We start from the raw sequence: 16,172 nt of genomic DNA on the forward strand, positions 1-16,172 counted from the left end.
GGTTTCTTTGGGCAATGGCTTCTTAAGCCAAAGCCTCTTCATTTACTTTCAGGACATCCACCCTCTTTAAAAATGGTGGGGAAAGGTGATCAAATAAAAAGTATCAGCCTTCTTTAGAAGCACTGAAGCACCAAAACCGAGGGAAGAATCCAATATTGTATGGCATTTACCATTGGTTTCCATTTCTATGTTCAGATTTTGTTTGCTTTTTTTTCTAACAAAATACCCCTCGCCTTCTGCATATAATTCAAAACAACTTGTCTTATATGGTTTGAGTATGTGCCTTCCTGAAGATAGAAGAGACTGTTGAATCAAGATGATCTGCAGAATTCTTAGACATGATCAAGAACTAGGGTCAGTTTGAAATCCTGAATATTATCCCTTCCATGTTGTGGCCAAATCGCAATTAAGTAGCATAAACATCAACCAAGTGTCTGTTCAGTGCTGACTTTGTGCTTGAGATAGCCGCATGCTCTTGTGAAACAGAATAACATGGCCACTTACCAGGGTTTAGAACATCTGGAGAGGATCACATGTAAGACTCATGGGAAAAGGAAGCAGGAGTTAGAGTAGGCATCACCCAAGAATATACATTTCTAGCTCTTTCATAATCTAGATAACTGAATAATCCTTCATCAAGAGGATTCTGTTGATCTCTGCTCACTCAGTGCCCTCCTGATCCAAGGTCCCCAAGAATATTACATACTGTGGAGCACAATAAAAGCACTCTGGTCTAGGTTTTCCTGGACTCACACCCCAGCCCACCCTACCACCAACATACTGGGATCGCTTCTTTCTGACACCACCCATTGACCCCCCACAATTGGTTTCTCCAGGATCAGGTGTTTCATTGATTCTTAAAAAATAGAAATTGGACTTAAAATAGGATTAAAAAGAATACTTAGTGAGAAATCATATAAAGAAAAGATTTTTTAGAATCACAAATAGTGTCTTCTGTAATATCTGGGTTAGTTTGCACTCAGCAGGAGAACTTGGGAACAAAATTATAATGTTTTAACCTTTCATAAGTCAGTTGTCAGCTCCACACTTTGTCTTGTCGTCCCACTTACATGTCTGGACATGCTGGCAAGATAATTCCTACTAAACTCTCATACACACACACACACACACACACACACACACACACACACATTCAGGCAGGTTGATTCAGGCTTTACCCTATTTTTCCCCACTCAATCTTTTCTTCAAAAAGCCACCTTTTTTCACTGCAGAATATAGAAAATGAGTCTCTGAAGGCATCAAGAAAGCAGAAATGAAGCTGAGCTCTATTGATGACCTAATAGTCATTCTAAATGAAGAGCTGAGAAAAAATCCTCAAGTAACCTAGAAACAGTATCCTGGGCTCTTTAACAGGTATCAGAGTAGAGAAAGTGGTAGGTCCTACTTAAGACCCTACAGTTCTTAACTTTTAATCTGCTTCAGTGAAAGTGCTCCCCACTTAGTGCACATGCTGCTTTAAATAAAGAATGTCATTTAGTAAACTGGTGGTTTATAAGCATATCAAAAAGAAAATTAGCATCTCTCAAAGATACTATTTATTTAATTATTTGGTTTTATTTTATTCATTTCACTGGCATTAGAGGAGTCCTTATTATTCATTAATTCCATTTAACAAACATTTATTGAGCAGGTACTGTGTTCCCAGGACTGAGTAGGGACTCGGGTAGAGAGATGGGGAGATGTTCTGCCCTCAAGGAATTTAGGATCTGATTGAAGAGCTAAGGGACACACAAAGAAACATAACTTAGCAGCACAGGACAGTATACTCAGGGAGAGCAGAGAGAGTTCCACACTGGCACAGAGCACTTCAGGAAGAAAGTGGAATTTCACTGGCCTTGAGGCTCTTCCTCCTGGGAAAAGCAAGCTTTATAACATTTTGGGAGATTGGAGAGAACTGTGTTTTAGGTCCTCTCAACAGCTCAGCTCAGCTGCCCCAATGTGTCTGAAAAGCCACCTACCTAGAGGTGCAGTCACAGGCATCAAACTCAACCCCACACCTGGTGGCTGCCCAGGACAAACAAACATTTCTTCCTTTGGCTGTGAGCCAGCCTTCTCCTACACAGGTGTTCATACCTGAGGCCACCAGTCTACTCCTTATGCCCCCTAAACTTCCCCAGGATGTCAATGCATGATTCCAACTGAGTTCAGGGATTTTAATAGATCAAGGATTTAATTTTGTTGGCTTGCCTTTATGTCAGGAGGCTGTTGGTGTCTTTCCCCACATAATCCAGGCTTTTACTTGTGCCCTGAGGCATTCACGGGTTTTCCATGTACAATGATAAATAGGTGCAGGGGGTGGAAAGGAGTCAGGTAGTACCTGTTGTCTGACTTGCTACTCATTGACCTGTGGATGGGAACCCCATGTCCTCTAATGATTCTAGCAGCCATATCATCCTCTAATGATACTCTGTGGAAAGCACTGTGACTTTTATGGGTTTACACCTCCTGCCTTTGATGACAAGTGACAGACCTCTTGGCATTTGCTGAAACTACTTAGTCTTTTTAGATCCCCAGTGCCTATGCTACGAACCTGATAGGAGAAAATACCACAACTTGAAAACTCATGGAAATCAGCTAGGCTTGAGAGTAACCTTGACAGACTAGGGTCCAGGGGTTTTGTTCCTCCTATTTTTTTCTTTCTGGGAAAAAAAATAAATGTTGGATTTGAAGGTCTAAGGTTGAAGTTGCCTTCAAGGAATTAAATGTTCTTTTCAAAAGGTTCTTCTGTATTTTTCATTCAGTATCACCTTTGGTGTGTCTATGGATTCTTGGAATTATTTTAATAAGGTGTGTGTTTCAGCAAAGCCTGGTGTCATCCTGTTAGTCCTTGGGCCTGAAGGCTGCAATGGCTGCTTATGGTGGACATCAAGATGTCTAAATGCATGCCTTCCTTACAAAAGTCACAAAGCTTCCTTTGTTATAGGCCTAAGAAACATATAGCTTTAATGGTTTGAGAAAACCCATCCTTTTTCACCTCTAAATAAGGGTGTCAGCAATCTGGGTCATTTTTAAAAAAATATGTCTTTATTTATTCTCTCTCTTCTTAATAGCTCCATTCCAGATGATTTAAGACATCAATCTCATCACTCCAGGCATTGCCCTACTTCAGAGACACCCAGCATTGTATGCTCTCTGCTCAGTCTGCCCCCAAAAGTAGGTGGCCTAGAATAAAGAAGAGAAAGCAAAAGAGAAGACAAAAGGGGTGCTTTCCTCTCAGGCCTGAGCCACACAGACCAGAGAATCACCCACTGGTGGCTGCTGAGCATTGCTGCCTGAGGAAGTGATGGGGTCTTAGGAACTTGTTAATCTCCCTGTCCTCCTACCTCCTGCTCTTCACCTGCTATTCTGCATCTTAAACCTTTGAAAGAGAGAGAGACCAAACCAAAAGCATAGGACAAAAGAGAGGTAGGGATCCTGAGTCTCCTGAATATAGCCCTGGTTCTCTATGGGATATCTATAGGTCATGAAATATCTATGAGTCATGAGGTTACCATAGGGATATCAATGGGATATCTATGGGTCATGAGGTTATTATATCAATGAGGTATCTATGACTCTTGAGGTTATAGGATATCAGTGAGAAATCTATGGGTCATGAGGATATCAATGAGATATCTATGGGTCATGATGTTATCTACAGATCATAATGTTATGAGGCTCTCTATGAGCTATCTGTGGGCAACATGGTCTATAGCTCCATCTATCTGAAGTCCTTAATGATGCTGGAAGTCACTCCCCTTGTGACACAAAGGAAAGGACACCCTATCTGAATAAGGGCCCAAGGAAATTTCCAGAGTTCATGAGTTTGTTGATTTGTGAGAGATATGTGGCCTGGGGAACTGTGTTTTCTGTGAGGTTAAGTGTGCACAAATTTAGGGGTATGAGAAACCAGTCAGGAGAGATTTAATTCCAAGGAGGTTGGTTCAGTGCCAATCAGCCCTCACTCCCACTCACCATATGCCTGGGCTCCAGAGGCAGCTCTGAGAGTGTGAACTCCAGCAAACATGCCATTGCCTTCTGGAACTACTTGTTCCCCTCTGTCCTGAGGAAGGTGAGGAGGTCTGAGATCCTGGGTGAAGCAGGAGAACTCACTCAGAACAGGCCCCCTTGGGGAAAACTCTTCTAGGATTAGCACAGAGCAATTGGTTGGTCAGAAACATGCATCCATGGGGTTGTATGCAAAGCACCATGGGTGATTTTCTCAGGTGGGTCCACAGCTTCCATCAGCTTCCTGACCTGCCCACCCTTGCTAACTTAGGGAAGAGGAAGGGGCTCTGACTTTCATTGGCAGGACTTAATCTGAGAAAGGAAAAGCTAGGACACCTGAAGGGTTCATGGCCTTGAATCCACTTTCTATAAACACCTCCTGGCAGATGCCTTCTCCTATCTCAGGGCTGTTTTCAACCCCGTCGCTTTCACTGGCACAGAACATGGTGTCTTACACATAGTAGGCACTCATGAAATACTGTTGAACCAACGTGAACTCTAATGAGACCACTGCTAAGACTAGGGAATGGCTTATTTCACGGTCCCCCATAATAAAATGTGACATACAGACCCTGGGATCACATGGCCATCCTTACAATCATTATGTGGCCTGTGGTTGCCTAGCTCACTGTGGTGCCTGTGCCTTTCTCCTCCCTAACTTTATGTCACCAGTCCTGCCCCTTCCTGTATGACTGCCATATTCTTTTTCTCCTCCTGGGAGTGAAGGTGGTTATAGGTCTTTCCTCTGCTGGTTACTTTCTGGTTAAAGGAGGCTCCCAGGCTCCTTGTGAAAGGGGCACAGTCTGACACACACAGACTTTACTAACCTGTCTCTTATAACAATTGCTGTTTTGCTAGATATTTTAGTATTCAGCCACTGGAAAAAGCCTCCATCCCAGAGCCTCCATCCCAGGCTTTTCAGCTGGGGGTTCTATTTTTGATAATTGCCAAGTTCCTAGGAAATCCACCATTCTGTCATAGGATCACATGGCCTCTGGGCTTCATTCCTGCTCCAGCTCTCCTTCTGCCTTCAGTGACCCCATAGTGCAAGGTTTACCCACTCATGCCTGGTTAGGCCCTTGCTAGCTTCTCTGAGCCTCATACAGCCACTCTTCCCTTTGAACTTCTATAACCCTGCCTGTTTATTCCTACAACTGCATTTACCACCTCCAGTTGTAGTTCCCTTTTATTTATCTGTCCCCCATGCTAGCAAGTACCTATTTATAGCACAGTACCTGGCACATATCAAGTTCATTGATTCACTCAACATTTACTGAGTACCTGCCATGTGTAAGGCACTGTTTTCAGCACCAGTGAACAAACCAAATCAGAACTGCCTGTCCTCATGGAGCTTACATTCCGCATGGAAGACACACACATAATAAATATGTGTATATAAATGTATAAGTTATACAGTTAGAAAGTGATAAGTACTATGTGAAAAACAGCAGAGTATTTGGAAATGGGAATGCTCAAAAAATTCATGTTAAACCCAATTATGCAATGGTTGAATGGACAAATGTTAGGAACTCTTCTTTTGCTGAGTGAGTGACTCAGTTCAAACCAGTGATCCCCAAGCCCTTAACACAATTTTTGTACTCTGCACTATGGCTACATTGGTAGATTCTTCTAACAAAAATATAGTAACCCCAGATACGTAGTATTAGATTTGAAAAGAACATATAGGAATACAACACTTCAAACCAATCCAACTAGGTAGGTCTCCCAGAATTTCTCATTCTTTTCCACTCACAGCACACAGAGAACACAGTATTTGTCCAGCGTGATTAGGCACATGGATAAGGTTTCTTGGAGCCTGAGAAGCCCTGAGGGCTGAGGGCAGTACTATCCCAGCATATATGTGACTCATCTGAGGCACCTGTCTTTCGAATCACCTGGGTGACTAACATTCAGAGTTATGAGGTGTACCGATTTGGGGGGAATGGCCCAGGTATCTACAATGGTAACAATTCTTCCAGGTGATTCTGATGCTGGTGGTCTTCAGACCACACGTTCAAGAACATTGCCATGCAACAAAGCAGAGACAAATAGTGAATCACTATTTGTCGTGTCGCGTCCCTGTTTTTGAAGTTGGGAGTTATGGAGAATGGTGTAAACCAGTGGTTCTCAAACTTTAGTATACGTCAGACTCACTGCAGGGCTTGTTGAAACATGGCTTTTTGGGTCCACCTGCAGAGTTTCAGGAGGGGGCCCAGGTATGTGCATTTCTAAGCAGGTGAGGGCCACACTCTGAGATCCACTAATTCATTCAGGAAGCTTTTGTATTAGGAATTTGGATTCCTGTAAGGGAATTTCACAAGGGCAAAGTTGTGGTTCATTTTAGGAAGATAAGACTAAATCCTGATTGGTCTAGCCAGAAAGCATCAAAAGAAGTAAATTTGAGAAACTAAATCAGAATAAATTTCCTGTTTGACAAAAATGCTGCTCTATGACCTTGCATCATGTTCACATGTACCCTCCAGCCAGTGATGTGCTGGTAAATGTTAACCACCAATTCTTAGGAGCAAAGGGGAGAAGGGGTCTGATCGGTGTCATTTGTGCATTTCTGCCCACCATGGTCAGCTTCAGGCTACCATAGTGACATCACTGAACATGGAACTGGGAAGAGACACAGTGGCTTTCCAAAGCCTAGGGGAACAAGTTCCAGCACACCACTGCCTCCAGCTACTCCAGGGGTTTGCAGCCTTTCAGACTGTTTCCATGACCCTTGTTAGGTGTGGTCAGTCTCCAGGCTACAGGCTCTTTCCATCTAGGAAATATGGTTGCAGGACTGGAACTGTTCTCTGAATACATACTAAAACGACCATCTTTCCTGGGCCGTGGCCCATAGTGCTCGTGAAGCCCTGGACTTTTGCCTCTAAATCCTGGGCCCAGATCAGGAAAGCCCCTTAAGGAAGTTCTCTCCTTCCTCACATCCTTGAAGATTCTGGATCTCTGGCTCCATCAGTAAGAGCTGAGGCACTCCTGACACCAAGGTTAGGGTACCCCCAGAGTGCAGTGAAGGATTTAATGCCATGTAAACCCAACTGAGCTAAAACCATCCTACACTGAACAAATCGTTTTTTCAGGTGGCCCACCTTCTTAGACAAGTGAAAACATTGAAGGAAGCTTTGTGTTCCAGAAAATAAAACAACAGAGAGAGCCAGAAAAGCCTCCTCTTGAGGCAAAGCCTGCAAAGGGCCTTTGCAGGTCAGGTCAGGGTCATGAGGAAGTATTTTGAACATCGAGGGTGACAGTGGTAACCATGGACCCTGGTTCAGCCTCACAAGTCTCCAGTTCTGTTCACACCCTTCATGCCTGCCTCCTCACTTTAACTCATTCTGCTCTCTCTTTCCTGCTCTTTTCCTGCTCTCATTCTGCTCTTCATCTTTCCAGATGCAGGACGCTATGGGCTATGAGTTACCCTGGGTGTATTTTGTCAGTCTGGTCATCTTTGGATCCTTTTTCGTTCTAAATCTGGTTCTCGGTGTGTTGAGCGGGTAAGCTTACCGTTTCTATGTACTCTTTACAATGCAGCCGAGCAAGGTCCCAGGTCCCACTATATACATCACCAGGGTCCTCGGGGATGGGATCCTAACAGGCCAGGAAAACCAGAAAAAAAAGTCCCTGCTCAACCACAGATTCTGACCCATTGGCTGGGCAGGCTATTTGGCCTCCAATTTGGACCTAGAGGATCCCCAGGTCCCGGCACTGCTTGGGTCAGTGTCCAGGAGCTGGTGATGGGCACTTGGCCGTGCTCGGCTGCTGAGTGTGCCTCACTAACTATCATTCCATTCTTCCAGGTCAATGATGCCGTAGGAAGGGACTGGCCCTGGATCTATTTTGTTACACTTATCATCATAGGGTCATTTTTTGTACTTAACTTGGTTCTCGGTGTTCTTAGCGGGTAAGCAGGACCAAGGAAAAAGGTCTTGATTTTATTTATTTTATTTACTCTTTATGCTATTCCTGGCTTTATTCTTTTTTCTGGCTCTGATGAACCTGGGATAAGAGGCCACCTCAGGAGCCTTGAAGTGAATGTCCTTGGTCTGGCTGGACAGAGGATCAAATGTACAAGGATTAATCTGTTGGTTTGGGCTTCATGAGGAGATACCTAGACTCATCTGTCTCCTGCCAGCTCATGCAACCCCCTCCTACCCTCAAGTGGCTGTTCAGGTAGGCAGGATGCATCTCCTTCTACCTGAGGAGTTGCATGGTGACACCCTTGAGTCGAAAGGGTTTGGAAGCAGGGATTGCAGGGAAGATTCACAGACTGTGCTGCTAACACATGCAACAGCCTTGCAAATAGGTATTTGCCTAATTACAGTTTGAGACAGGCTAACAGTAAAAGTTTCAGATAGCTCTTATTCAGTACTAAATGGACTGGAGTAATAAGAATTGAAAAATAAATAAACAAACAATTTTAAATAGAATATAAATAAACAAATACAAAATAAAAATAAAATTCCCTTTGATTCTAATTCATAGACTCAGTGGTCCATGTCTTGTATGTCCCTTTCTGGGTGGAAAAGGCAGTTAGCTGTTCAAAGCCATAGGTTATTTGAGAATAGAGGAGATGGAATATAGTTTCCTTTAAGTTTATCTACTTGGCTACAAGTATAAAGTTTGCCTAATTTAGGCTTTCCTCTGATAAAGTTAAAAAGTGGTAGAAATAGCCTATGGTTGAGGCATCAAGCCACCTTGGGGATGGTCCCCTTGATACCACAGAGACTCACTGGGCATTTCTTCAATGTACCTTCTTCTTCACAAGTCCATGCCAGCCATGCCAAGGCCTAACACCAAAATGCTCCTGGTGACCTGCTCGTGGGTGACCCACTCTGCTGCCTTCGCTACATGGGGGTGGGAGACAATCTATTTCTGCCCTGCTCAAGACAGGTCAGCTGCTTCAAGTAGCCTTTCCTATGTCTCCAGGGACATTAATGCTGGGACAAAGTCAGGCCTGATGGGAACAATTGCATTTCATTTTTACTAAGTACATAAACTGGGAACAGCTACTTCTGTCTCCTGCCATTGCCTAATGCATTGCAGGAGCATCAGGTTTAGTCTTTGGGATTTGGTGAAGGAAAGAATCTGCTTCCACCCTCACTTCTTGCCATGGTGGGTGGCCTGTTAGAGACTTTGATGACACCATGCCTTTTGCCAAGGTAAGGCCACACAGGAAACTAGTGTCTTCCATCAGGGGAAAAAATGATGAACAGGACAGCATAAGCTGCTGATTAGCTGCCTGGAAGGTGGAAAGGTTTTGATTTCTGTGTTCCAACACAAGAAAATGCCACTGTGTTTATATGTAAATCCCCAAGGAAAGCATTAAAAAATCCAACTTCATCACTCTCACCCAAGACAAATTTGAACGCCCCAGCTCTGCACTTGTTAGATGCATAATGTTTGGTGACTTCACCCTTTTAAACCATCTGAAAAATGAAGATAATAATACCAACTCATAGGTTGGTGTGATAATAGAGTGAGATCATTTGTGTAAAATACTTAGCATATAGTAAGTGCTCAATAATGGTGCTGTCATGACAATGATTATTGTTTACTTGGTGCCTATCATAACTGGAATTATTGAATAGAATCATCAACCTTTTCCTTTTAAAGATGAGGAAAGTGCGCCCAGATGTAAGTGACTTGTGTGACATCATTATGCTTGTAAGTATCAGAACGAGGACCAGCACTCAGGCACAGCCTGGACCCCATCTTCTCATCGGTGTCTGTGGGATATACACTGAATGAACTTAAGCTGTAACACAAGCCAGAGCTCTGAACCTTTTAAAAAAAAATGATTCTACTTTCTTCCCCCAAAGATTAGGATCGATTCTAAGCAAGTGAAATTCTCCCCAGGAATCCAAAGTAGAGAATCAGCACTAGCCCATGAAGGCCCCTCATCAAGCAAGGTATCCACTCACAGTCATTCTTGGCTCCCCCAGGAAAGCTGTCTTCTTGGTGATATCAAAGCAGAGAAATCAAATGGCAACAGTTGCTGATGTGAGAGAAAAGTTGTTTTGAAGACCATGTCTTGGCCCAACTCATTCCCATTGAGATAGTGTGTGTACAAACACCTAGACCAAACCCTGGCACATAGTAATACTTCAAATATGAGTTGATTCTGAATAGGAACACTAAGGCTTTCAGACTTCAGAATCGGCTCTTGTGTAAATTGGTCTCTGTGGAATACCTTCCCCAGCATCCCCTGACCCAGAGTGGGAGTCTGCTCCTCACAGCTCCAAAACTGCTGAGGGAGAATCTCCCAAGTCTTCCTGGGCCACTGGGCACATCCTCTGCCTAGTCAAAGAAGTGTCTGTGGAAAGGCATCTCCCCTTCTTGGTTTAAGGAGGCCTCCTAATCAGTCAAAAGGGCTGGCCACTCTGAATGGGTGGCCCTGAGTCCACTCAATGACAAAACCTGGAATCAGGCTCTTACTGGCTGACCACATGGTGGCAGTGGTTTCAGTTTTGAGTCACCATCTTGATCAAGCAGGACAGTAATATAAAAGTCACCACAATAATACAACCAAAATCCCACTTATTCATCAGTCAGATTTCTGATTAAGCCAACCTTCCAAAAGTATCCAAAAAACTCTCAGAGCTCCACAAAATTCACTGTCCCAATGATAACATGAACAGTAACCATCATTCTCCATGGCAGGCTCTATGCATGGAGCTGCAGGTATATAGCTCATTCAGTGTTCACAAAAACCCTATGAGTTAGGTGCTATTTATAGCTCCATTTTATAGAGAATAAAATTGAGGCTCAGATGAGGAAATTTCACTACAATTCTTACAGATGAAAATGGAGGATCCAGGGTTAAACCCAGCCAATGGGAATCCACAGCCTCTACCCCTATCCTTCATGTTGTACTGTCCCCAAAACCAGTTAACCAGTTAATCCTACATTCCTAAATCATAGTCAAGAAGCAGAGAGGTGAATAGCAGTAAGTGTAGTGAGGAGGGATGAGAGGAGCAGAGAGGAAGCAGAACCAACCCATAGGCTGGCTGCTGGAAACAGCCACTGGGAACAGAAAGAGCCCCAACAAGAAGAACCCCTACACCCATCAGTTAGTGATTATATTATTTACAGTCCAACACAGTAGCTCATCCTCATAAATTATGTCCTTCAGTCACCAAAAAAAGTTAAATTGTGCTTGGACTATTCTGTTAAAGCAGGAAGGAAAGATGACACTCTATAAAGTAAAAAATAGAAATTTCGAGATTTTGGTCACCAGAGAGTTAGGCATCCTTTACCTAGAACCTTCACATATCTAGAGCATCTTCTTCCCCATGAAGCCAGATGGAGTCAGCGTAAAGAATATACATCTCATGGATTTTTTTTTTTCAAAATGGTTTAGTGTTCATTATCTATTGATCCTCACAAGCTTACAGGACTGGTATTACCACCAACAAGAATTGGATTATATTTGCTTTTCTCTCCAGAAATCTCTGTCTCCAGCCTACTAAAATTAAAGCAGTGACAGTGAGATTCCCAACATTGTACTTAAATTGTGGTCAGGTAGAAGTTCCTGGGCTCTGGAATCTGGTCACTCTTTGTTTTTAAGTGATTGCAAACAGAGAACTTTAGACATGTGCTTTCAGGAGACAAAGAACTCAGGATCTCTTAGATGGAGAGCCATCCTGTCCCCTTTCCCACTGGGAAATGGGTGTGTCTCCCCAAAACAGCAGGGGTCTTGGTGGAGAGGCATTTTGCAACCTGATAGCATGCCTGGCCCATGGCACATAGTTAAGACACAATGTCTAGGCCCAGAAAGAAGCAAGAGAAATGCCAGGACATGCATTCTTTGTGGGTGAAAGCAGAAGAGATAGCAACATCTATAGTCATTTTCATTTTCTGTATAGTTATGTTTTATGAGGTCACCATGAACATTGAGTTAATGAATACTAAACCATTACTCTTAGGAGAAATACAGGGCTAGGATCCTGTGAGTCTATAGTCACAAGATTTTTGTCAAATAACCAATACATAACCTTATTTTATGTGTGTTTCTGTTTAAAGGCATCTTATTTAATATATATTGTTGATTCATTAACATTGTGCTCATGGCACTATCACTGATGCCTTAATGGAGCTTATCTAACACATGTACTTTTTCTGTAAAGCACATCACAGCCTTCTTGCACTAAGGAACACTAGACAGCACTTCAGCATTGTGTTTGGGGGCTATTTTTAACAGAAAAACCACCAATAAAAAATGCAGAAATGTGAAAAACATGGCACTAAAGGGACCATAAAAAGTACACTTGTTTACAGTATAAGAGCTGAAACAAAGGCAGAGTGTTGCCTTGTTTAACCTCAGCTAGGAGTGTGATTCCAGTTTTACCCCATGCTGCACATATCTACATATGACCACAATGGCACACAAATATCAATTTGGGAGTGACAAATAAGTTTTAGCAAGTAGGCAAATTCGCAAATACAGAATCTATGAATAATGAGAATTGACTATATTGATCATGAGAGGGCCTAGAGGCCCACCAAGCCCTCTGTATTGATTGGATTTTCCACATGCACCTCCCTCTGTGTGCTTTACATTACTGAATACTGGCTCCAGCTCTCTATTCCACCTCTCACTTTTCACATTGGCCATTGCTGTGAAGAGCTGTGCTCCTGCCTTATAACAAATGCCATGGCTATGGCTGATTGTCTGGCCAGCTCTGGTCCCTGGGCCCAGCACAGCCCATCAGGCTGGGGCTTCATGTCTTCATTAGTTCAGTCCCCAGAGCAGGCACATGGCTAGCATCCAGGCAAGGAGATAAAGCGAACCAGAAAATCCCTTACTGCGTGGGATCTGGAGAGAGAAACTGTGACTCACCTTCCATCCAACCATAAGCCTAGTTATACCCCTCACACTATAGGAGCCAAAGGGAGCCAGAAGGACTTCAGATCCAGTCCTGCCTCTTCTCCGTTCCCTTCACACCCCCAATACAACCTCATGGATATTTATGTAAGTTCCCCAGAGTCTTGGAGTATGGATGATGAACTTTCATTCCATGGGGCAAATGCTGTAACATAAGACTGGATCGATTGTCCCTACTCCAGTTTGATTCCAACCCCGTTCTCCTGACTCCAGAAGGATGGGTAGTTGTCTTATAACTAGGACTTGAGACCTCTGCAAAATAATCCAAAAGAGCTAACGTGAACCCATAACTATTAAGTCACCTTACAACTCCAAACCCATTCCACAGAAAAGGAATGGAGAATGCAAATGTATGAGGGCATAATGATAGTCCAGAGAAGGCTCCTGGAAGCACAGCTATTGGAGTGGATTTGCATGGGGAAGGAACTACCATATGAGGTGACCATCTCTAGAGAACAAGCCTACAGCCCAGGTGGTATGCCCAGATATAGGGGGCATATCCATGCTCATCCGCAACAGCAAAAGGAGTGAGGGAACAAAGCAAGGCAAAGCTTCCATCTTCATTTTGAGCTGTCAATCGTTGCTTTTCCCTGGCATTAAACTTCCTTGGAAGAAAATGAAGGTAGTGCCAGTTGGCAGGAAGCTGGAGAAAGAGCAAGTTCAATCCAATTAGAACTGGATTCAATCAAATTTAAGAAGAAAATTCCATCCAAAGCAGAGCATCATTAAGACAGCAGTTCAAGAAAACTCGTTAGCTTGAGAGCCCCCGCATCTCCCAATTAAAAAATTCCCTAGAACTGGGTGTTGTATGGAAACCAATTTGACAATATATTTCATATATTGGAAAAATAAATAAATAAAAATAAAAAATAAAAAATTCCCTAGATCACTCCTTGTCCTAACCCCTTTTCACCATAAAAATAGTGAATGCTAAAAATCTGTACGCTCTGAGGCCACATAAGCAAAATGCAAATCCTAAATAGATAGTGGATGTGGTGACAGAGGCACCTCTACAGGACTGAATGGATTCAGGCACTGAGCTTTTGTCCCTCTGTGATTTGTTGCTGTGCCCTTCCTTCCAAGGTGCCTTTCCTTAGTGTGGCTTGTGCCTTCAAGGTGATTGCTACAGCCTCCTGCCCTGAACTAGGCCTTTACTGGTAAGAGAAGGAAGAATCAGGTCTCTGTGAACTAACCAAGATGCCCAGTACATGTCACACATACACACACCACCACCACCACCACCAAGGGCCCCATTTCCCATTGACTAAATATCAAAGACGAAAATGCTCCTATAGTCCTATTTTGGAAGAAAAGGCATTAAGAGTTCAGAACTAGCCCTCTTGAATATCTCCTTCTGCTGCCAGCCCCTTTCTTGCTAGAAAGTGCATTTGAAGTCAGAGAGAAAATAAGAACAGAATCAGAAAATAGGAAAGAAATACCAATTTTGTCAGAAATTTTTCAGTACGCCCTTCTTTCAGCAAATCCCAATCCAATTCCAATTTCTACTCATGATTACTTTAAACTGAATGCATCATTTAACTTTTATATCATCTTTCTTTTATATATTTTCCCATTCTGATTACATTTCTTTTTTAACATAAAGGGCAGCCCCCAGGACATTTTCTTGTGTTTGGAGTCCTCATTTGTCTCCTCGTGGGGAAGAACTTTCTCTAGATTAGAAATCCTTCCAGGCATGTTAAAAGTGGCAAAATGAGCTCTAGTAGTAAGAATAGAGATTAAGGAGGTTAAATCTCCTGGGCCTTAAATCAGTGGTGTACTGGTAAATATTTACCAATCGGCTCTGTGGGAAGAAAAAGCCCTAGTTTGTAGCATTTTGCCAATTTCCATAGTGTAAATATTCCCACCGTGGCCAATTTCAAGCCACAAGGAGATATCAGTGAAGCTAGAGCAGCAAAGAGCTGTGTGTGGTGGTCTCCCAGGAGCCAGTGCGGGTGAGTGGGCTTTGGCACACCACCAGTCCTAACACCTTTGTCATCCAGAGATGTTTGTAAGGCTTTCCAGTGGCCACCCAATTCCAGGGGAGAATGAAAGTGCATGGTCCAAAACTGTCATGGAGGTTTTAAGTGACTATTTGAAAAGGGTTTCCAGGTCACTGGAGTACAGTCACTATTAAAAGACAAAGTCTGTGACCGTGATCCAAGAATAATGAAATGGACTTTATCCGTTACTTTGTACTCTGGTGGCCTGTGTCAAGAATGTCCGCTTCAGTGACTTTCTGTTTATGTGAGAGTGAAGACAAAGCCTGGGATGAGAGAATGCTGTCTGTAGAAAGCAGGGGCAGGTGGGCAGGTCTCCTGGTGCAAAGAGAAGAAATTAATCCCTTTATTTCCTCTTATCTCCATCTCTCCTTCCCACCCACCTGGCCCTCTTCCTCTGTGTGCTCCCCTACCCTGCCACTCCACTCTCTCTTGCCAGAGAGTTTTCCAAAGAGAGAGAGAAGGCCAAGGCTCGGGGAGACTTCCAGAAGCTGCGAGAGAAGCAGCAGCTGGAAGAGGACCTGAAGGGCTACCTGGACTGGATCACCCAGGCAGAGGACATCGACCCTGAGAACGAGGACGAAGGCATGGATGAGGAGAAGCCCCGAAACAGTGAGCAGCTGTCCTGTCTTGGGCTGGGTTCTGGGAGAGGGAGGAGACAGAGTCCAGAACAGTGAAGCCTTCTACCACCAACTTGTCCTTACAGTTTGTCTACCTGGAGCAACATTTGTAGCATTGATTGTGATCATTTCTGCTCATAGAAATCAGTCACAGATGGGAAATAATAGCTGTTGATCTGTAAAGCCTCATATTCCTTTTAGAATCCAAAGAGTCTAAAAGACAGTTGAGATTTTGCTAAGGTGGACTTTTTTTTTTTTTTTTGATCAGACATCCTCCTCCAGGCTCCATCTCTTTGTGCAGGGGTTAGATTATGGTCTTCCCATTAGAGTTTTAAAATCCCTACTGTGTAGGAATGTGTGTACATATATATCCTAACACACATATGTGTGTCTAACATGTGAGTCCAGTTTCTTGTCCTTGTGAGTAGGCATTAATTATGTCCATTGTGTTCAAACCCCTCCCTAGTTGATTTCTTTGTGTTTCTACTCATTAGTAACTGAATTCTAATTGGGAATCTGGGAGAAGGAGCAGGTGCAGGGAAAAGAGAAGAAGACAGTCAAAGATGAGAACAAAGAACAGAATGTCTGCTCCCTCATTTCAGAGACTGATTTAACTATCACCTATCAACTATTCCCTTTCTAATAACTCTGCTCAAG

At 43.3% G+C, this 16,172-nt stretch overlaps 1 protein-coding gene across 50 annotated transcripts in view; it reads left to right on the top strand.

Annotated features, from left to right (window-relative positions):
- Nucleotides 1-16,172, top strand: part of CACNA1C (calcium voltage-gated channel subunit alpha1 C) — a 752,159-nt gene that overhangs the window by 554,110 nt on the left and 181,877 nt on the right. For 26 of the 50 annotated variants that reach the window (XM_058744174.1, XM_058744178.1, XM_058744176.1 and 23 more), the window contains exons 8-9: nt 7,405-7,508; nt 15,335-15,507. In XM_058744174.1, coding sequence (XP_058600157.1) covers nt 7,405-7,508; nt 15,335-15,507 — 277 coding nt within the window. Of the gene's footprint in view, nt 1-7,404; nt 7,509-7,811; nt 7,916-15,334; nt 15,508-16,172 lie in introns of all 50 variants that reach the window. The other 24 variants (XM_058744175.1, XM_058744192.1, XM_058744181.1 and 21 more) reach the window with 1 other exon arrangement.

This window comes from Neofelis nebulosa, chromosome 8, assembly GCF_028018385.1.
Source record: "Neofelis nebulosa isolate mNeoNeb1 chromosome 8, mNeoNeb1.pri, whole genome shotgun sequence".
Lineage (NCBI taxonomy): Eukaryota > Metazoa > Chordata > Mammalia > Carnivora > Felidae > Neofelis > Neofelis nebulosa.